Below are 23,776 nucleotides of genomic sequence, written 5' to 3' on the forward strand. Positions count from 1 at the left end.
AGTGCCTTGTTGCTTGAATTTCTCCCTGCGGGACGCGGGGGATATGGTTCTATGGCAAACAGGAACATTGTCTGGAAAGCCCACAGAGAACCATAGTAACTAAATGGCAGGACAAAATACGGGATACCCTTGTCTGTCGTGTGTGGCATAAGTCCACATACCCAACAATTTGTTGTGTTCAGTACAGACTGGTGCTGGTGTAGGAGCTGAACGAATGAGTTATTTACAAATTCGAACCTTCTGGCAGACTTGTGTTCAGGTAGAGGGTGAAAGGAGTGTGGGGAAACAGTAGGAGGAGGTGTGGGCTGTGTAGTGTACGCAAATGAAACTCAAAAGGTGAAGAAAGTATAGCCCACCAAAAACATCATTATGCTACACAACATTAAAATGCATATTATCAAAAATTGTTTTCTTGCCATCACAGTGCATATTATCTTTTCAAAGTTCGCTGATCTAGCAGGTCTCTCCATCTATGGAAACTCCATCCTCTAAGTTGCTGCCCACGGTGGGAGATTGATTCTGCTAAGGAGTGCTTCTGTTCAGTCCAGGGTAACTCCCTTAGACCAACCAGAACTGTCGACCTAATCGTCTCCAGCTGCACTCCAAAGACTGTGGCAACCGCGACCCTAGCAGCAGAACCGGATGGCGGTTCGAAAATCAAAAATGAGCAAGTATCCTAGATGAGAGGGCTGCACAATCAAAAAGAAAAAAAAAACGTTTTTATTTGTCCTTAATCATAGGTCTTTGCCTCAAGTTATAGCGGTTTCGACCAGGTGCTGTGTGGTTTTGAAACAAGAGTTCAGGCTCAGTAGTGTCCAATTGCATTGACGGTGGCACAGATCCTTGCAGAATGTTATCGGTCTCCTTTTCTGTAGTAGTTCCTTTCAAACGTGCATTGCTGAAGGGTACAAATCGTGGCACAGATTCAGTCTCTGAGTCGGCGACACCCTCCTGGACCCACCGGTCATAGGGCAGAGGCAGAGGGACCCATTTGTAGTGGATCCCGTGGATCCAGTTCTTCTTTCCTTCCACACGAACGGCTGATCTTGTGGAAAGAAGGACCAGGTGTTGGCCGGTCCACCTGGGCTGTTCGTTCTTTGTTCGCTGAAAGTTTTTCACCAACACCCAGGATCCAGGATCGATTTGATGTCCTGGAGCTTCAGAAACCGGAGGCAGAGAGTCATGGACCTGTTGGTGTAAAACACGCAATTTAGCCGTCAATTCATACAAGTAGTCAAGCAAAACAGGGTGCTCTATCTCACTGAACCTGGTGGGTCTGGGCACCCCCCATATGTTGGCCGGACGGCCGAAAACAATTTCATAGGGACTAAGTTTCACTCTGGAATGCACGGTCATTCTGGTGGATAGGAGTGCTAAGGGCAGAGCGTCAGGCCATTTAAGACCTGTGCTTGCTTGTATCTTGGCCAATTTCAACTTTAGAGTGCCATTATAGCACTCTACTAATCCAGCTGATTGGGGGTGATTTGCAGCGTGAAACTTCTGTTGTATGCCTAGACTCTCACACACTCTCTTCATCACTCGACCCACAAATTCACTCCCAATTTCACTCCAGACCATTCTAGGCATTCCAAACCTGGGGAAGAATTCTTTGAAAGGGCTTTGGCTGTGGACAAGGCAGTATTGTCCTTAAGGGGATACGCCTCCACCCACCTGGAAAAGGCACAAACGACAACGAGTACGTATTTCAGATTATTGCACCTTTCCATGTGGATGAAATCTAGCTGCAAAACCTCGAACGGATACGTTGGAGGCGCAAAATGACCAGCTGGAGTTGGTTCCCTTACCAGGATTGTACTTCAAACACACCATACAGTTCTTGACCACATTCTCTGCACATTTAGGGATGCCACTATTCTGCCATACTGAAGCCAACAACTTACAGATCCCTTTCACACTGATGTGAGCCATTCCATGAGCCATTGTCACCACTGCAAGCACATACGCATCGGGTAACAGCCATCTCTGATGCTCTGACAATTCTACCCAACAACCTTTCGCATCCAATCTACCCTTACTTTCTCTCCATTCATTCACCTCTTTCTCAGTGGCTTTGGATTGTATAGACTTCACACTCTCAATCGTGTCCTCACACATGCCAACATCACCAATCCATCTCGCAGGACCCGCAACATACATTCTGTTCATCACATTCCTTGCTGTTTCTTTCACGACTTCATCAGCGAATGCATTTCCACGACCAACATCATCAGTCACCTTCTTGTGAGCACTACATTTTACAATCGCAACTTGTAGAGGCAAGGTCAGTGATTCAAGAAGCTCATTCACCAACTGACAATGCTGGATCTTGGCTCCATGCGAAGTCAGAAACCCACGTTCACGCCACAGACGTCCAAAACTATGAGCCACGCCAAATGCATACTGACTGTCAGTGTACACATTCACTTTCATTCCTTTTGACAACACACACGCCCTTGTAAGTGCAATCAATTCTGCCGCCTGAGCTGAGTTATGTGGAATACGCGCAGTTTCAACAACTGTATGCAAAGTGGTGACAGCATATGCTGCAGTCGTGTCACCATTCGGGAGCTTGAAGCATGAACCATCCACCCATAAGGTCCCATCACATTCAACAAGAGGAGTATCTTGGAGGTCTATTCTCCCTTTTGTTTCTTCTTCTGTTCTAAGAAAACAATCGTGTTGTTCTTCAGCACTCTCTGCCTCAACTGGAATTGGCAACAATGTGGCTGGGTTTAGTGTGCTGCATCTTTTGATGTGCACATGGCTCGCTAACAAAGTTAGTTCGTAACCTGACAATCGAGCACTAGTTAAGTGCTGTGTCTTGGTTCTGTTCAATAATGTGTCCACTGCATGTGGAACCATGACCACTAAGGTGTTATTCATCACTAAACCAGCGGACTGTCGAATCGAAACAGCTGCTGCTGCTGTTGCTCTTAAACAACTTGGCAATGCTTTAGCTACTGGATCCAACGTCGACGAAAAATATGCACACGGACGCTCCTTGTCTCCAAACAATTGTGTCAACACTGATAATGCACAACCTTCTCGCTCATGGACATACAATGTAAAGGGCTTACTGTAGTTGGGGGTACCCAACACAGGAGCCGAACATAATGCTGTGCGCAATTCAGAAAAACTTTTCTGACACTCTTCAGACCAAGGCACAGGATTGGGCGTATCTTTACACGTTAATACCACCTAGGGTTTGGCCAGTAAAGAAAAATTTGGAATCCACTGTCTACAGTACGATGTAATACCCAAGAAAGCACGCACTTCTCTCTGTGTTCTTGGCACACTTAATTTTGCTATTGCCTGGATTCTTTCTGGGGTCAGTTTCCTTCCCTCCTTCGATAAGAGATGACCTAAGTAGGTCACTTCTTGTCGACAATATTGTAGTTTAGACAGGGACACTTTGTGATGCAGATCACACAAATGACGCAACAATGACAACGTGGCCTCTTTACATATTTCCTCAGAATCTGCAGCAACAAGCAAGTCATCAACATACTGAATGAGTGTAGCGCCTTCAGGTAACACAATCGTATCAAGCTGTGTTTTTAGAGCTTGACTATATATTGATGGACTTTCACAGTAGCCCTGGGGTGCTCTTTTAAAGCGGAAGCTTCGTCCTCCTAAGCTGAAGCCAAAAATATCCCTACTTTCTTCAGCAATTGGGATGCTGAAGAAAGCATTCTTCAAGTCAATCACTGAAAACCATGTTGCAGAGGCTGGAATCATAGTCAATAGGGCAGTAATGTCAGGAACAACTGGAAATTGTGGCACTACTATTTTATTCACCTCTCTGAGGTCAATCACAAATCTGTACACAGGTGGCTGAGAGGGGTCAGTTCTTTTCAAAACAGGCAGAACAGGACTATTGCAAACATTGCCTCTTGTCTCTTCAATCACATCTTTTTCAATCAGATCGTAAATGATCGCTAACAACGCTTTTTCACCTTCACTAGAAATTTTGTATTGGGGAATTCTTGGCATCCTAACATTAACTTTCAATGTCACAACGTATGGTGGTATTTCCAAGAGACCCACATCGTTAGGACCAGTAGCCCAAAGAATATCAGGTAGAGACAGCAATTCTGTCGGAATTTTATCCCTCGACAAATATATTGGAGAAACCACTTTCTTACCTAGTGTAAGTTGTACTCCGAAGGAGAGCAATACAAAGTTGCATACAATCTTTTTAACAGGTCCAATCCCAACAAGTTCTCACCACAACCTGTTGTCAGAATAAGGGGTGCTTCAAATTCACAAGGACCAACAGACAGGGACATAGGACATGAAATCGGGTTCCTAACCGGGGCGCTAGAAAAACCTACAGAAACATTCATTTCGCCAGACAAAGGTGCGCCAGGAAGTTTTGAGTGTATCATAGAACTCTTTGTAGCACCAGTATCCAACAGAAAAGGTTCTGACACACCTGATGTAATCACCTCAACGTATGGTCCACTCTGATCTACTGGAACTGAAACAACTCCCTCTCTTTGTCTCTGGCTGTCCTAGCAATCATTACCTTCCATATACTCATCTTCTGCATAGTAATCATCAGCGTAGTACTGAGCTGTCCTACCAGATGCGTTATTCTGCTGATCAAACCTATTCATAGAATTTTGAGGTGGAAAGGAGCGTACATTCTGAGGGACGTTTCCGCGTCCTCCACCTCTAGGTGTTTGCTGAACACCTCTACCTCTTGCGTTTGACACACCATTTGCGCGCTGTAACAGGATAGGGCAACTATACTTAAAATGACCCTCTTCCTTGCAATACGAACACTGATTGGGACCCACAGGGACGCGTGGCTGAGTATACTCTACTCTTGGCTTTTGAAACTGTTGAGGTTGCTGATAATTATTCTGATAGTTATTCTGACCGCCATTATTCTGGCCACTACCACCACGTGGCGGATATGCTTGCTGTAACAGGACCTTCGGTTTCAACTCTTTAGTTTTCTTTTCTGCTCTATATTTCTCATCTTTGTCTCTATTTTCATAATACTGCGCGGTAGCCAATATCTGTGCTGAAGAAGAAACTGTCCATGAACTCTCTGAATCCTTCAACTTTTTACACAAATCTGGAAGTAGATTGTGCACGAATTTATCGACGAACAGTCGCTGACCACCTTCTGTACTCATATCTTGACCACTGTGGTCGACAAACGTTTCTTCAAACCTGGTGAAGAAATCAGACACTGTTTCATCTTTCTTCTGCTTACACGCAGATAACTTATCCCAATTTACACGCATCGCAGGCATTATAGTTTTCATGTAATCAATGATCCTACCAGGGAGATCTGCTGCCAAAGGTTCAGGTTTAGCACCACCAATTTGTAGGGCATCTGCAGCAGTAATATTAGCCCAAAAGTCACCTAATTCCTGATTATGGTCTGTATGACGGATCTTTCCCCATAAAGGCTGTGGAACAACATTCCCAAATAACATATCAATATCGGCTAAATTCATAATGCATGAACCTGCAGTCTGTGACAATTTCTTTTGCATTAAATAGTTTCTTTGCAGGGTATATCCCTGGATTATGCTCATCTAGTTGATTTTTGTCCAGAGACTCCCTCGTTGAGCCATGGCCGACTATGCAGGGTTGGCGTTTGATGACGACATGCTTAAAACTGTTCTAGATGAAAACCCTTGTCTTCTAGATTCGTTGCCCGAGACCTCCAGTATAGCTAAGGATGACTGGCTTACGCTGCTCAATCTAAAGAAATCACACACACGCACCTCTATCCATGGAACCATCATGGCACAGTACCTTAGAGGGAAATGTGCCCCGACAGGCCTTATCGTCACGAACACACCTAGGCTCTTTCTGACCGATAAAGTTTTTTTACGTGACTGGTCCCTCTTTGCGTGGCGCTGCACGCGGGACTGGTTGATACTTATCATCAGTACAGCCAAAAGGATAGCGGATGCCATCCTCATAGACATTCAGGTACTCGAAGGTCAGATTAAGGCCACTTGCAGCACACTTTTTAAGAAACGTCTAGATGAAACCAATAAGACGAATAAGGACTATAAAGACAACATCTTAACAAGTAAAATGGATAAGTTCAAGAAAGATCTAGAGCGATTTTCCATGGTGAAAGTCTATCCATACACCAGTGATGACTATGTAGCCCCTAGCTTCAATAGCAAAGGGAGACACTATGGATCGAACTATTCATCTTCTGGCTCTGACACGAACTCCAGTGACTCAGAAACACCTAGCCATACTGGAACTTATCCCAGAGGGGGTGGTCAACAACAACGACCATTCAAAAGAGGTGGCCGTCAGAGAGGTGCCATGTACAACCAGCAGCCAGGCAACTATCAGAATCCCGGTCCCTGGTGGCCACCAGGTCCGTGGGGTTTTCAACCACTACCACCATTTGCGCAACAAATGAATGCATACACCCATTTTCCTCAGTTTTCCCTGATCAGTCTTTTTTAGGGCGTGGCCGGGGGCAAAACAGGGGCAGAAGAAAAGGACCACAAACTGTCCACTGGGAGGCCGACCAGACGTTCCCCAACACCCGGAGCAGGAAAGCGGCTCAACAGAGCAACAGCACAGAGACAACAGGAATCTAATAGTCAATCTGAGTTCTCGTGCCCTGACACCAATTGAACAGTCAGTCCTGGAAAAAGCTTTAGGCGTTGTGCCCTCTAATCAAGGAGATCCATTCCTTATGAGAATCGAACTTGAAAAGTTTTTTCGAAAAGTGCGTCTTCACTTTTTCTTTAAAGATAGAACTGAAGACCCTCAATCTGGAGATGTTATACCTACCAACACAGGACTACGTCCGCCATCCACCTTCACTCCGCTGAGTCATCAAGTTCCATCTCATGTTACCACCTTTGAACAGGCAGTCAGACATGATGTTTCACAATTGCAAGATACTGATAATATTTTCCAAATTAGAACAACAGACCCTCAAAAACCTCTCGCAAGATCCGTCAATCATCCGTCAATCATTATAAAACCTGCGGATAAAGGGGGAGCTACTGTAATTATGGATTTGGCCCAATACCGACAGGAATGTTTCAGACAATTGGACAATGATAAATTCTATCAACGTCTGAGTGAAGATCCCACCCCGCATCTACTCACTGAAATCAAAACCTTGGTAGATGAAGGCAACACTGAAGGTTGGATCACACCACAGGAAGCAAGATTCCTAGTGACAGAGAAACCCATCACCCGCGGTTTTTACTGTCTTCCAAAGATTCACAAAGCCACTAGACCACCACCAGGACGTCCCATCATTTCAGGGATTGGTTCCCTTCTGGAACCTCTTTCCACTTTCGTGGATTACTTCCTCAGACCCTTAGTCAAGAAAATGCCGACTTACTTAGAGGATACAGCGGATGTTCTTAGATTGTTACCAACTATAGAATATAATGTAGAGACTGACCTGTTGGTCAGCTTTGATGTAGAATCGCTCTACACCTGTATACCTCAACAAGACACACTGGACACAATAAGAAGTCTATTGTCGGTAGAGGACCTTGACAGCATTACTCCAGTAAACTTTATCTTATCCTGTGCAGAACTGGCCATGAAGAAAAATTTCTTCAAATTCGAAGAACAACTGTTCCTCCAGATCTCCGGGACATCCATGGGGAGTGTTTTTGCCCCGAGCCTCGCCAACCTCTATGTACACCAATTTGAACAGAACCACATCCTCAACCATAGCAACCCATTTTTCGATCATCTGGTGCTATGGAAGAGGTATATAGATGATGTTCTGGTGGTATGGCGAGGCTCAGTAACAGAAGTCCAATCATTCCACCTATGGCTCAATGAACGCAATCCACACCTCAAATTTACGCTAGAATACAGTCATGAAAGACTTTCCTTCTTGGATTTATCCATCTTTCCTGAAGCTGGGAGTCTCCAAAGCGAGCTCTTCACGAAACCTATGGCGAGAAACTCACTTTTGCTCTTTAACAGCTACCACCCACGTTCCCTTAGGGAGAATCTCCCCGTGGGTCAATTCCTCCGAGTTAGGAGGAATTGTTCATCGAAGGACTTGTTTAAGAAACATGCAACTGTACTAGCCACCCACCTACAGGAGCGTCAATAAACAGAGCTTGTAAACAGAGCATGGAAACGTGCTTCAAACAACAACCGAGAGGCATTGATTGAGAGAAGTCCACCCAAACCACCAACAGAACGACTTACGTTTGTTAGTACATTCAATGCAATGTCCAACAACATTCAAAAATCGGTTCGTAAACATTGGGGATTTTAAACACCACTGATGCTAATTTCCCCTTACCTCTCTTCGCATTCAAAAGGGCACCAAGCCTGCGAGACACTCTTGTCCATACCAGACCTAGGATATCTAACACTGACAGTTCCACAACCCTATGGGGTCTCCCACCGGTTTCCGGTCATCGCCCGTGTGGGTCATGCAGTGTCTGCCCTCAGACGGCTAAAACCAACACAGTCGATATAGGGACAGGTAGGACATGGGTCCTTAAAAAACATACAAACTGTAACACAGACAACGTCATTTACATGATTACCTGTCCTTGTTCCTTAAGATACATCGGTTATACCACTCGCAAAATTAAATTGAGAATTGGGGAACACAAAAGTACCATCAGATGTCGTAAACAGGCCACCAAACTCACAAACCATTTCCTAGATCACAGACACACGGCTGACGAAATGAAGTGGGTTATCCTCGAACAGCCATACATTCCCCCTCACATTAGTGATGTGTCTAAGTTTCTATTCAAGAAGGAACAGAAGTGGGTTTTTCTTTTGAAAAGCCACATTCAGGGCCTTAATGACGACATACCGTGGACATCGCTGTAAACAACCAGTCCCGGTGTGTCGTTGTTCATGATTGTCTCGTTTCAGACAATAAATCCGTTGAGATTTAGAACCTTGTATTTTCAATCTAAATGAGTCGTTTCACATCTCTCTAGTGAGTTACATACACCGCTCTTACATTGGCGCCCTTAGTGAAGAGCTGCATGGACAACAACTCCATGGTGCATGCGTGGAGTTGACACACTCGTGTGTCCCTTAGTTCACGCTTGCGCAGCCGGTATAGCATCTTACACGGCGCAAGCACGCACTAGCGATAGCGTCTTCTCTTTTGATTCAGCGCAAACGTCCATCAATAACACCTGTAACAGCCGTAGCCAATTACTCTATCAACATGGGTATAAAAGGACATGCGCGTTCATCAGCCAGTTACCTCCACTCCCTCTCGGATGTTGGTGTAGAGGTACCGACGGACAGGTAGGGCACTTCATTGTGTTGCCCCAGTTACTTACTAACAACCTTATTGATATGTACCCATTTCTTGGTCATCATACTGCCAAGCATAGTCTATCTAGTCTTGACTTTCTCCCTACTTTTCCCTGCATGGTCTTAGTCAATTGCTCAAATGAGGTTGAGTCTCTTTTGACACAACTAGTTTTTGTTAGGAGATCATTGGAAATGTGTAATTATATGTACGTAAGCACCTCTGATATTACTCTGAGGTCTTTATTCCATTTCCATTCTAACAGAGCGGGCCTCCTTCTTCCCGAGTGGGTGCCGGGTGAGGTGAGGCATACTCCCACACAACGCTGGGTGAGTTAACATGTTTCTAAATTGTTTGTGATTGTAGACACATTAAAACCCGTAGAACCTCTCGTCTACTGGGTTAGCGGGGAGACATTTTCTCCACCGCACTGTTTGTGTGCTTAGTGTTTGTTTCCTGTATCCTTGATACCGTTAGACACTACAATTCTTTTCTGATGTACACTTCTCTTTTTCTTTAGGAGATACCGCAAGATCTGGATTACCACCAGTACACATCTGGGCTCAGAGGAGCTGGTAGGATCTATCCAGTATATAGTGTACACAGTCACTATTTTGTATTTTGTTTATTTGATTTGCAGTCGCAGTTTTCACTTGGTCCTGAAGAAAGCTTGGACCAATAGTCCATCTAGCTGAAACATGTTGACCTCCGTACACCATGCCTCTATATAGTTATTATTTAAAACTATTATGTCATTTTTAATTTTGACCCTAGTACCATACCTATTAAACTTATTTTTGGTCCTTGGAGTCAATTTTATCCTCACTTTCTCCTCACACAACTTCTCACTTGCACTGCACCCCATTAGCATCACCAGTGAAGCACTGTGGTCTAAGTTTACATCACTATAATCCATCTCTGCATCATTATTAGGTGCATTGGTCGAGATTTGGATTGATGATACATCTCCCACGTGACGATACTCCACCAGATGGGTGGGCTGATGGGAATGTTTTCTAGGCCGGTGCTATCACTCTAGTGCTACTAATGGACTCATGGTTCTAGATTCAATACGGCACACCTACAGTCACCTAGACCAGGCTACTTCCTTTTGTTTTGCTAATTCCTTGTAATACCCTGCAGGATTTTTGCGGGGATCGGACAATGTCTGTTTAAGGGCTAATACTTCAGCTCGTTTCCATGGGACATGTACCCACACACGCTGAAAATGACGCTGAATAGGTGGGTTAGCTGCTAGGTCCCCCTCCCTCCATTGTGGGGGAACTTCTCTCATGGGATATTGTCTTCCTTTCTTCTTGGTAGAAGAATCATAATCAAACAACGACTTGGAAACACCTTCAGTTCTAAGTGATAACAACGTCGCAACTGCTTTCCTAACATCTGAACCCACAATTGTACCTTTTGAAAATTCGAACCGTACATGGCTCAACTCAGGCGGATTAGAGTCTAAATCATTCTCTTCTAAATCTTCGCATAGAAAAATACAAATTTTCTCAAAAACGTACCTCTGCTTTGATGCTTCCCATTGATGGAAGACATCCATAACAGATTCTAGCTCATATCTTATCGGGTCAGTAACCCATTTATGCGCCAAATGATCCAACACTTCTTTCTCCCTAGAATCAGGCTGTTGGCTACGCAACTGTGTGTGCCCAGAGGCCTGAGCCGGACTTGCCGCTCCAAACAAAGGATATAGAAGACTAGAAACAGTGCTTGCCACTCTCTGGCGGACAGACGGAGAAGTCGATGAAAAGACAAGTGGGAAGGCAGGGTGAGATGAGGCAGATGCAGAGGCAGTGTCAGGAGGAGTACCAGGAGTGGTAGTCTATACAGTAGTTAAAGTTGCAGGAAGTATAGGAAGAGCAGGTGTAAAGGCCGGTGACTCTTTGGAAGGCTGCACCGGAGGAATAGGAGCCAGCTGAAGAGTAGCTGGTGGGTGCTGTGGAGGAACAGGAGGTATAACAACCATGGGTTGCACAACTAAAGGTTGTGGAGGTGCTGTAGCATTTTGCGCATAGGGGGGTGGCGAATTTAACAAATGCGACATTAGGGGATCTTTTTCAAGCTCTTTTGATGCTTCTTGCTGAAGAGGCGGCAAAACTGGGTAGCATTTATCTATTACCATTTTACGTTGCCTGTGCAACTGCTCACTCATCTGTTCTTCTTCATGGTCTTTATACTGCATAGCAGCTTGCATTATTGAGATACCCCTTTCTCTCTTATTTTTCTTCGCTAATTTAATTTCCTTTTGTTTGGCCTCCTTACGCCATAGGCGGAAAGAGTCAAACATTGCCGGCCGGGCTTTCTTCCTAAAAAGTTTAACTTCGAGATTGTCTAGGATTTCCGTATCAAAACTACCATATTGGGGCCATTTTAAAACACCATCTTTTCTGGTGTATTTTATCCACACTTCATTGTATGTGATGGGGCCTAACCCATGTTTCACATATAGTTCATAGGTTGGAGTTCCAATCGGAGGAACGGGACACGAATCCTCCAGTCGGGAGTCCCTATTATTACAACCAAGACAAAACAAATTTGCAAGTCTGCTAAGACCAGGCATCTTCGCTCTCTAGTCTAGCTTCAAACTTCAAAGGATTATCGATTACGATATTTCTCGTGAATACATGAGTCCTTCGGCTTTGGCGCTTGCAAGTTCCAAATCAAAGCGGTCCTAAAAAGGGGACACCAAACAAACTAAGGACTGGGAGACGCTCCACTTATACTTAACTGAGGTATCGATGACGTCACTAGAAAACTCGTCTAACGTTTCGCTCTACCAAACATCAAGGGTCCAAATCAGGGCGATAGTCAGGGCAGCAGTCCTTTGTAGCCGTCGGGACGCGGGGAACCTCGCAGCAAAGACCTTCGGAACCACGTCGACATACAGGGGTCGCTGAAGTGGCTGGCTGTCCTCCGGAATTTTCACACGAAGCTCCTCATGAACCTCTGGCTTGGACCGGTACCGCTGATACCGCTCCACGTTGGGCGCCAACTGAGGTACTGGGTTTTTCAGAACCGGTACTGATCCGGTAACCCAGCGGTGTCAGGGGCAACACCCAAAGACCTCGAGTACTTTCCTGATTCAGACCACAGAAACACGAGTCTTCTAGGTGAAGTCAAAGATCGAATTTATTGGCTGCAACCAAGTAACAAGCGTCCTAGAAGTACAACAACATGGTGTGTATATTCTCAGGAGACTGCTCGTTTTTACAGAGCCGGCCTTCTCTTTTTATACACGATATTACACTTCAGGCAAAAATTCTTAGTTTTACAATTCGACCATAAACATATTTTGACAATAAAGAAAAAGCAAAGTCATGATGGCAAGCCCATATTTTCGTTTGTCCAGTTCGTGATAGATTACCCAGCCAGGCCCAGAACTTCCATCAGATATCGATGAAACCCCAATAAAATCGGGCACCTCCTCCTTGTAAAACTAGCCATAAAGAAGAAACAGGGACAGGTGTGTGTATGATAAAGCGTGGTTTGTATGCGGTGAATGGTTTATGACATGTTGTGCCTTGATGCTAATTTTGCTCGGCCACTGGGTTGGGGACTGCCCGAACAGGTTTGGCTGGAGGCAGTGAAGGTAGCTCGCCCAGGTCACAGAGGAGTCAGGAAAGGTGGACGTGTCCTTTCAGCTCGAATTCGGCCTTGGTCAATTGACTATGTAAGGGCAACCACAAGATGGATGCCGCTCACAAAATGGAACCCGAGGGTTCAAGACAGGAAGTACGATTTAGGGGTGTTCTCGTCACTCAATCGTGACGCAAATGCACAGTTATAATGTCCTAATCATTACCGGTCTGCCAATACCAAATTTGTCATAGTATGATGATATTTTCTGACACGAGTGTTGGGCTTCGGTACCACATTATAGCAGGGTCCATAATTTTCAGAACCACAACGCTGCCTTGGTAATAGGGTCCCTTTTCACGATAAACTTGTTGTGAAATAGGGCGTGCAGTGGGTGTTGCGGTGGGCGTACCACCGCAATACCCATTCACTTCGACGCTGCCACCTATTATCAAGCTTGGCGATAATAGATGGTAGCGCCGAACTTAAGACCAGAAAAATCCTGATCTTAAGGTGGCGAAACGAGGAGAAATAATGCAGCACACATGGAAAAAGCTAAATGTCAAGGTTTCTTTATGTGCAGGAAGGTGTCCTTTCTTGTACATAAACAAACCACTTTTTAAAAATGACAATTTGTAACGTACATGTGTGCTGCATGAAGCAACCCATATGCAAGTTACAAAATGGCATTTAAGGTTTGTTTATGTGCAGGAAGGAACTCCTTCCTGTACATAAACAAACCTTCCCTGCTCGGAGACACCCTTGCACTCTGGAGCAAGGCAGTAGCGGCTCGTGGTGGGTGTGCTACAGGGCAATTGGGCGGGGGAGGGCCAGGGTAGGAGGGTAGTAAACTCCGGCTCACGGGTGACCGAGGTAATGTAAACAAATAAATAAAATTAATTTCATTGCGCACGCTGAAACGCCAAATGCGTGTCTGCACGCGCAATGAAATTAGTTTTATTTATTTATTTACATTACTCCGGTCGGAGTTTACTACCCCTCACCCTGCCCCTCCCTCGCCATGCGGCACTCCCTCCATGAGCCGCTACTGGTGCAAGGGTGCCTGCGCTGGCGGTAAGATTTAAAAGTATCGCCATCGAGGGGGGAAACGCTAGGCTGCACCATATCCTTGGCAATATGGTGCAGCCTACCGTTTCTGAAGTGGCGAAGAGAGGCGTTAAGCCAAGACGGCTAACGCCTCTCTTCACCACTTTGTTGATAATATGCCCCTATGTGTTTTTAAACCAATAGTTAGTTATTCTTAAACACAGCACCCCTCACCAAAGCCAGCACAGTTGTGGCTGCAGCACCGGTCCCACAGCCCTAAAGGCAGCCCTGCTAGTAATGTTGCAAACACGACGAGTTTGCAGTCAGTCCATACGAGTCAGTGGCGTAACATAGGCCCATCAGCTCCTGCAGCTCCCGCAGGGGCCGAGATCCAGGAGACCCCCTCAGCAGGAGTACCCTGGCTTGAAAGCTCCTGCATGAGTCCAGACAGGTGCCCCTTCATGTATTTTGCCGTGGAGGCCCCCTCAAGTTTTGGTATGCCACTGATACGAGTACCTCCTTGTGCATGATTGCCTGCCATAGTGTTTGTGAGACTTCGTGAGTAATCGCCTACTTTCTTTATTGGGGTTTAAAACGATCATGCGATAAATGTAAGCATTTGCAGGTACATGCATCAAAGGATTTTGAGATCGCAAACGGTGCGAATCGCAGAAATTGGCCGTTTGCGATTGCAAATTGGCCTTTGGAGATGCATGAAAGTGTTTCCTATGCGCAATTTAAGAATTCGCAATTATTTGTGAATTCCTAAATTGCGATTGCATTTAAGGAGTCGCAATTTGCGATTCATTAAATGCAATGCTGGAAGCACTTTCAAAAAGCGATTTCGCTATTTGGGACCACAAATTACAGACATATCCAACTTGTCTGTAATTTGCAAAAACTTTTAAAAATGCACTGATATGCATTTTTTAAAGTTTTAGGTTACACACACACATGTCCTTAGGGTATGTGTGTGTGCAACATGTGTGCACATCATAATTTCAGGGGTGCAACGGGGTATCATTTTGACAGCCATGCACCCTTATAATTGCATGAGCAATTTGTGAGTACCTACTGGTACTTGCAAATTGTGCATACAATTTCCCACTCATTCCTATGGGCCTATAGGCTCATGGGAATGAATGGGAAGTCATTCCTTAATTGCTACTGGCAATTTGCAAATCGCAATTAAGGAATGTTTAGGAATCGCTATTTCTATAGCGATTCCTATATGCATAGGCTTTTGCGAGTCCTTAATTGAGATTCCTTAACACCTTCAGCGTGGCGCAGATTCCTGCGCTGTGCTGAACGTTCTAATGAGCCAACGGGCTCATGACGGAACGGTTCCGTCATGAGCACAGGCTAACCGACGCTCATGACGGAACTGTTCCGTCAATAGCATCGAAGGAGTTAATAATCACAATTAGGGACTCGCAAAAGCCTGCTTTGATGTATGTGCCCGTTGATTCTCAGGCTTCTGTCTATATAACTGGTGTCCAGCAGGTGGTGCAAGAAGACTGTTCTATATGGCATCCTACGGAGGTATGGCTAATAAAGGGCAGCAAGAGAAAGTTACATAGTTCCAGCAATTTTTTAAATATTTTTATATTTTTTATAGCAAAATTCAGTTACAGCTTGTTAAGGGGCCATGCTGAAGGTACTAACACTGGGAAGACACTGGGTTCAGACGGGAGCCCTCCCACCCTTTAAATATCTATCTATCCATCTATGGACTTTTCACCAAATATTTTTGTTAGCATTTTGCTTCTTCCTACCAAAGCCTACAGCATAAGGCAGTGGGCATTTTATTGGCACATAGATATAGTGCCACTCAAAAAATAGTTGGCTAGGAATATGGCTGAATGTACTTGACTTAACCACATGCGTGCGGGGGTTATTTTTGCGATGTGCGGCTTTTTTCCAAAAGCCGCGTTAGATGACGAGCTCAGCTCATCATCCGCACACGACCACCGTGGCTGACGACGAGCTGAGCTCGTCATCAGCAGCGAAGGGGTTAACTAGGGACTGCTAGTCTCTGTATATTGTAAGCTGTCTTCACAAGTGTTCTGTAGTAATTAAGACATTCATAATCACATAGAAAAGAAGCACAATTTATGGGAGTATTGAAAGTGTATATGTATTTTTTTTATTGAAGTCATCACGTCACTTTGTGAAAGACATTTGAAGCAGCTGCATCCGTCTCAGGAGAGACATTTACTAACAACTTGTGTTATTGCAGCTTAGTAACGAGTTGTTGATTGAGTGCTTCTGACCTGAGGAGGATCTCTATTAAAGTTTTGAAAGTCTGCTGTCTTGTTAAAGACTTCAAGCTGTTGCTTCGCACTCGAGAAGTACACCTAGCAATTACCTGAGATACTGTAGCTATGTGAAAGACCAAACTGATTAGCTTTGCTAATGCTTGTATTTTATTTATTTATTTATTTAATGCGATTTTATATAGCGCGAACATTACCCGAAGGTGTCAGAGCGCTTTACATAAGAGCCAGTTGCGATACATAACGACTCAGGATTACGTGCGTTGCATAAAAGATACAAACAGAAAAAAATTGCAAATGTACAAGTTATAGTCACACAAGGAGGAGCACTCAAGGAAGGGATACGAATGGATATACTCTAAGAGTCGCATAGGAATGGTAGAGAGTACAAAGGTCTACTGCATATACTGGTGATTAGAGTTATCTCTATATACATAGGGAAGGGATACAAATGGATATACTCTAAGAGTCACATAGGAATGGTAGAGAGTACAAAGGTCTACCGCATATACTAGTGATTAGAGTTATAAGTCCTTGCCTCCTTTATTTTCTGCAGCATCAATGAACTGGCCAAGTGTGGTGCTGGACTTACTACTCCTTCTGTTTGGCTACAGTAACTTACAGGAAATCGACCCTTTGAAGCGGTCTAGGCTCATTAACTCCTGCGACAACCCGCTTGCTTTTATCCTTGCCAAGGAGACCACTCTATTAAAACAATTCCTTGGTACCCATTAGGCTATTTTAAACACCACACCACCCTAAACTTACATCCTCACCTGCACTCAACTTCAAAGCTGATATCAGAAAATCTCCGCCAAATAGCCCAGTCGAGGGATCCGTTGGGCATTGCAGCGCCGGCACAACGAGGAGCAGCCCAATGATGAAGTATGACACTCATCTGGGGGTGTGGCAGCAATCACTTCTGATGAATCGGATCCCCTGGATCCTTCTGGTCAGTGCCTTGGTCCCGACCGACCCAGAGCTTTGCTTATATTCTTTCTCCTTTTGGAGGAACAGCATCCCCCTTGTCACGTTACTACAGTGACTTCCACTCAAACTCTGCTTCACCTTCTGTTTTAGAGTTTGGAAACATGCAATTTTACACTTCTTAGCAACTTTACACTCGTAAACAATGAATAGCCAAAAGGAGTACATTTATTCAAAAGAGTAAAAGTACTCTTGCTTTGTTCACCCTAAGTTGGCAGGGTAAATCCAGACGTGGGTCCCTTGCTCACTTTGCCACTGGATTCAAGCTAGACTGGCTGATTAGCCAGAAACCGGTCCCAGGATGCTTGTTTACGGTCCAGGGAAGACATGGCTTGGCAGTTCGGGCTGGACTTTTCCCACGAGGCACAGGGTCAGACTGATTTGCATATGGCCATGTCTGAACTGGGGGGGCCGAGTGAGCTAAAGAATGATGATGGATTAAACCCAGATCAGTTGACTGGGGGTGAGTGCTTGCAATGTTCAACACTCCGTCCATCATCCCCTTTGGTTTTGCTATATTTTTTGTAGGACCATTCTTCCTACACTACATGGCCCTGCAGATATAAGGCGTGTGGACTGGGGGTGGCCTGTCTTCACTTGCAAGTCCTCTACCATGTTTTCCCAGCTATTTACTGGCTAGAGAAGTGTAGTTGAGCTTCCTGCCTGTTTCTGGTCCAGCCAGATTTGCAGCTTTTGTCTATCTTGGCAGATTATTTGATCCTCCTCAGGACGCTATCATTTTCGTCCCCTCTTGACTCTCCAATGACTTGTCAGATAGTTTCTGATGGTACTTCTAATTGAAACACCACTCTTAATGGCTTATGGTCACTTTCTCACCTGCCCACAACTACAAATCTTCCAGCCTGGCTGCCATTCCTTCACTGTCTAGGATGTAATCAATTTTTGAGATGTCCCTGAAGGTAGGTCGAGGATGCCAGGCATTCAAGCGGGCTGTTTTCAATGCATGGGTTGAGGTCAATTTATGACTGTTAAGGAGGTCATTGAGGGGAGCTGCCCTATCCAGGCTATGGGGGTCGGTCTCCTCTCTGTCCAGGTCCTTCAGGTTAAAATCCCCGGCTAGAATGACCTCATGAGATTTATATTTGTTTAAAAGTTCATCTAGTTTCCATGACAGGGCCTGTATCTGATCTTTTGAGATGTCTGTGTTGGATTAAGGTAACAGTTTATGATTAGAAGGTTTATTAGATGCAAATTAAATTTCAATCTGCCAATCAGCAGGGCTTGCAGTCCTGGTGAATTCAGGTTTTTGTCTATAACAGTGAGGGCACTTGCATGTTTTATGAAGACCGTCAGGCCGCCGGCCGGCCGGCCAAAAAGATTCCTTTTTATTGCTGGGACGAAATGTTCAGGGTACTGGGCAAGGCCCAGGTCTCTTGGAAGCAGAGTATGTCTCCAATTTCCAGGAATATCTTTAGGTTTTCGTTTTCTCTTATTTTGGTAATCCCAGCTACATTCCATGAAATTAGGGTTAGTTGTTTCTTAAAAGATGTTCCTTCCTTGGCCTTGCCCCTGGCGGACCTGGACGAGTTGTGTTAGGGATACTGCTGTTGTTTTCCTGGCATGCCAACTTGAACTGATGGATGGGGGATTACACAATGGCCCGATGGTTGTTCTGGCATGAGATCCTAATGCCCGTGAGGCCACTGGAACCCGTCCGGCTACTGCCAAAGGATCCTGAACTGTTTGTCCCTTACAGGACCAACCATGGTCTCTTTCCTCCATTATCTGGAGCTACGACATGGGGATATTTTGGATGCGCCAGCAACTGCACGTCGATACCCCATTCCGTGAATTGTGAAGAGTTGTTCAAAACAGCTTGTAGGGTTTATTTTTGCTTCAGTCACACCACAGTTGAATAACCTTGAGTGTCCCCCTTCATACTCAAAAATCTCACCCATTCTATATCCCTAGTTTGTGTCTGGTCCAAGGGAGCCAGATGTTGAAAGAGACAAAGAATATTTCTCAGATTTAAAATACCATGCTGACCAGTGCTGGGGAATCTCGGGGTAAGAACTACCTTGTAAACAACTCTTGATGAACAAGGGGTTTGGGTCGCTAACCCCCTTCCTGGGGCTGGTTAGACCGTACTTGATCCAGGGCTGGTATTTCCTTGAGTAGTTGTTGTGGATCCTGATTGGGGCCACTTGCTGCGATCTTTCTTGCACCTGGTGCCAGACTGGCACCTGTCTCTTGACTGGAGGAGGTTTGGACCATTTGGCTGCATCAGATTTATAATAACTGGCGAATCCCCAGGGATGCGCCAGTTATTGTGCGCCGCAGCTCCGCCACCCATGGTGCGTGCATTTACAATGCGGCGCACCATGGCGCAAAAATGACACAGATGCGTGACGCATCTGTGCCGTAAACGCGCCGCATTGCTGAAGTTGCGTTGCAAGCACGACGCAGCTCCAGCAATGCTCTGGGGGGCCCTATCTGTCCAATGCTGCATCAAGCCTTACGCCTGCTTCAAGCAGGCTCAGGGTTTTGACGCAGCATGGGTCTAAAAGTGACTAAGTGTAATCTTGTAGATTTCACTCGGCCACTTTTAGGAGGCGTTCCTGCGCAGGAACGCCTCCTTCTGTTGCAGGGCTTTACTACATGTCACGTTGTAAATACCCTGCAGCGTGGGGCTTCTTTTGCGCTGCCGCTGCGTCACAAAAGTGACGCAACGGCGGCGTGAAAGAGGCGCAAGGGGCTTGTAAATCTGCCCCAAGGAGTTTTGGGCTGATGGATTTGCACCAACGTCAGTGCCTTATGAGCGGCTTTGATCTGAGCTGTTTTAATGATGGTATTATGCCCCTTGTCTATGAGTCGGGGAGAGCATTGTTTGATGAATGTGCTGTTGAGATGTGCAGGGACAGGTTGCCCGCATTCTGTGCCCACCATTTCATGGCAGCTGCAGGGCCCGTGCCGAAAAGTAGACCATCCTTAGATATGAGGGTGTGGTCATGAAAGCTTTCACTTGGCCTTTTCAGGCTTCTGTCGTGAACTATGCTCAAGGTATGATTGCAAGGTGGAACATCCCGGGCCGTGCACACTTGCCAACCATTGGTGGGGGCTTTGATGGAGCCCTGATTGATAGGAGTGTCGTTTTTCTTAAAAAAGTATTTGATTGTCCCTCTTTGTTCGGCGTCTTGCAGCGTTTCATTTGGAATTACCGTTAGCAATTTGCTCCTTGTGACTCTTGTGGAGGAAGAATGGCAGTTTGCAGTTTCCTCAGGAGTCGTGTGCAAACGGCCCTTTCTTTTAGAACCCGTTGATTTTAATAAAGACGGTCCTCTTCCTCTTCCTGCAGCTGCCCAACTGAGCTGCTATGTAGGTGGTCACGTGAGAAATTGATTCCAGGCAGGTGGATAGTATCTGAGGGCAGGGATGTAGCCAAGCAAATAGGATGCCGTTTTAGCGAGGGGAGGAGCAGGGCCCACAGGGCGGACAGCTGGCAGAGTTAGACAGGTGGAGGGCAAGTTAGGGCTCGAGTCGTGGTACCACGCAGGTGGACGGCGTCCCCCCACTTATTTTACTGGGTGGACGCCGTCCTCCCTGCCAAAGAACTGGACTTCACTCTTTGGCCTCTCGGGGACAAGGTCAGAGCCCATTCAGAACGCTGCTCACGCGCTGGCTTCTCAGATGCAATCGCATCTAAGGGGTGAGCGAGGGGAGGCAATGAGCCTAATAGTGCAAGCCACCTTTCATGACGTCACTTCCTTTGTGACGTCACTTCCGGTGACAGCGTCCCCCCACTTCTTTTTTTAGGACTTGTGCCCGGGGGCAAGGCATGTGGCAGGCAATTTGAGGCAAGCGGGGCTTAAGGGGCATGTCCCAGGCTACACTTGACCTAGTCAGGCTGCCTCCGCGCCACCGAGGGCTCACTCTCGTGCGGCCACGCTTGCCCTTGTTAAATACTGGCTGCCCAATGCCTAGCCAAGGCTCACCTGTCTCCTGCGGTGCCTTGCTCCCTCGCTGATGTGGCAAAGAGTTAGAGCAATGCAGCTCTCCGCCGCCACTGCCCCCGCCTCTCTGCTCCCGTACAACTGTATCAAACACCCAGCCGCGTGATTTGCCGATTGGCCCCTGCGATGGTATAAGTTGTGTAGGGGAGGCCGTGAAATTCGGCCGGGCGGTGGCGGACTGAAAAGAGCTGGTGATTTAGTAGATGAGCGTTTTTCCAGGGGCGGCTCCTCCACTAAGGCAGAGGAGCGTCGCCCCACTGCTCTCAGAGCAGGAAAAATAAAATGATGATAACATATTAATAATCAAGCGGAGGAGTGGCTTACTCATTCCAAATGCGCATGACCGCTTGGCACGGCCCTCTAGGCCCGGCTAAACAATCATGCGCATTTTGCATGTTCCCCACCAGGCTGCAATACACATCCTTGTGGGGCGCATGCCCGGGCCCCCAGTCCCTGTCTGAGCGCTGATCCAAAGCGCTCAGACTAATCACTATGCTGCATTGCCGTTTTGTGATTGGCTTAGGGGAGCCTGGGTGCTTCCTGGTACCGGCCTGCGGAGAAGCGGAGGAGAGACGCGGCCGGCGGAAGAGGTAAGTGGTATTTCTTTTATGTATTTTGTCCCCACCACCTTCATTCCCTGACAGCCACTACTGCAGGCTATGCTGTGTTAGGCACTAGCACCAGCTAAACTCACAAGAACTGCCTGCCAGCCTTGAGGCCCTGGGGCACCCTCTCTGGAAAAACAAAACATCACCGGCTATCAGCGTGGTAATAGGATGGTGGGGTAGGTGATGGTAAGTGGAGTGTCTAATGATAGTGGAAACCAAGAGTGCAGTCCATAATTTGAATGAACAGAGTGTCACTGGTGGCTGGAAAGTTGGTGAGACAGAGGCAGCCCAAAATAAATATCACTTTCATATGCGATCCATGGTAGGAAAGATATATGTGGCTCGAGATGGTCAACACATTTTGGATTGGACGCATCAAAGAAACCTAGAAATGGTCCATAATGCATCTTCTCACCTTGCTTTGTATTATATGAATGTAACCAGAGGTATTGAAAATGTAGTTTCAAAATATAAGTTTGTGTTTTGCAAGCAGTTGGGAAGAGTGGCAGGACTTTTTCATAAAATAGAACTAAAAGAAATTGCTATCCTCACTAAAAACACATTATGAGATGTTCCTCTGAGCGTGACATGAGGGTTGAGCTCTTGTTTAAAAATTTAACAAGTACAAGGTGTTATCAAATGTGTAGGCTCAAGCAAATTGGTCACCCATTTGGTACTAGTTTATATATTTATTTTAAAAAAACAGAATCTTTAATATTATGTCCAAGAGATATTGTCACCCTCCACTCAAAATACAGGAACAGCTAGCAGTTGTAGAAGGAGCCACATTCATTAGATCTCAAATCAGCATATCATCAAGTGGAGCTGGAAAATCCATGTCCTTTGGATTACCATCAGCTGCTTCTGTTTTTTTTTGTGTTTTTCTTAGAAATTGAGGTTTATATTATTTGGGGAAGAAGTTGGGGTTATAGAATTTCAAGACATTGTTTTGGGGGTTTTTTGCAGACGCAGCTGAGGCACACAATTGTAAGTTAGAAACGTCTTAGCATTTTGTATGAGACTGGAATGGCCCTATAAATGGAAAATTCTTTATTTTTTTATCTCAAGAAGTTGAGCATCTCTGTCAAAATGCCATTTAACCAAAAAAAAAGACTTTATTCTAGAGAGAATTTTTAAACACCCACTGCCAACAAAGAATCAAATATGTCCCTTTTTAGGTCTTTACTTCTAGGTTTGTCCGGAATTTTGTGTTATAGGCTGCACCGCTTAGAAGTCTTTTACAAAAGGGAGTCAAACTTGTGTGAGATAATGCTCACACACTGGCATTTGACAATTTTAAAATTGCTATCACCAACACGCTCTCATTCCCCTACTCAACACACTGTATTTTTAGGATGAGCCCTCAGCCAGCGCCAAGCGCTGCTCTGGGACTGATCTGGGGTAGTTCAGTACGGGAGAGAAGCCCCACCCACTACTCCGCCCATATTTTTCATTGGCTTGTGTGTTTGTCCTTCCAAATGCTGTCTTCTGATTCATTATGAGGCTTGTTCGCCCCTCCTTAGTACCGCCCTGTTGTCATTTGTACTCTTCCATGGCTACTGGGCCCTTTACTTGGTTGTTACACCGGTGTGCGATATTTTCTTTATTGCGTTTCTCCTAGTTAGGCACAACGACGTGTGCACTTTCCCTTTGTTGGGAGCTTCCCGCCAGATGTCTCGGCAGCCGGGTATGACTGAAAAACCCTAAGGACTCCACATCCGCAAGAAGAGACCAGAGTCTAAGCTCAGGGTAGAAGAAAGGAGTTGATGCTCTTGATGAAAGGAGGACAAGTGCAAGAGCGGTTGTGGAAGGTCCGCCAGAAAGAAAGGCCTGTGTGTTAACGCTGTTCACTGAACGTGCTTGCTCACATGCTCTCCAAAGTGTCGCAGCGCAAGAGCTCCTTGTCGAGTGTGTGTGCATCCTTGAAAAGTCTGGAAAAGTGAGCACTGGCGCTTGGCCTTTTCCCTGCACAGTGGGATTATCGGGAGAACATGGGGCGCTTGATGGGCAGATAATGCA

General features: G+C 45.7%; 1 protein-coding gene across 1 annotated transcript; it reads right to left on the reverse strand.

The window, feature by feature from the left end:
* Nucleotides 1-4,514: 4,514 nt before the first annotated feature.
* LOC147698957 (uncharacterized) lies at nucleotides 4,515-11,852 on the reverse strand. The gene is given in 2 exon segments (XM_086933534.1): nucleotides 4,515-5,504; nucleotides 10,374-11,852. Coding segments are annotated over 2 exon segments (2,469 nt in total).
* Between the last annotated feature and the right edge of the window lie 11,924 nt (nucleotides 11,853-23,776).

This window comes from Lissotriton vulgaris, chromosome 8 (assembly GCF_964263255.1).
Source record: "Lissotriton vulgaris chromosome 8, aLisVul1.2, whole genome shotgun sequence".
Classification (NCBI taxonomy): domain Eukaryota; kingdom Metazoa; phylum Chordata; class Amphibia; order Caudata; family Salamandridae; genus Lissotriton; species Lissotriton vulgaris.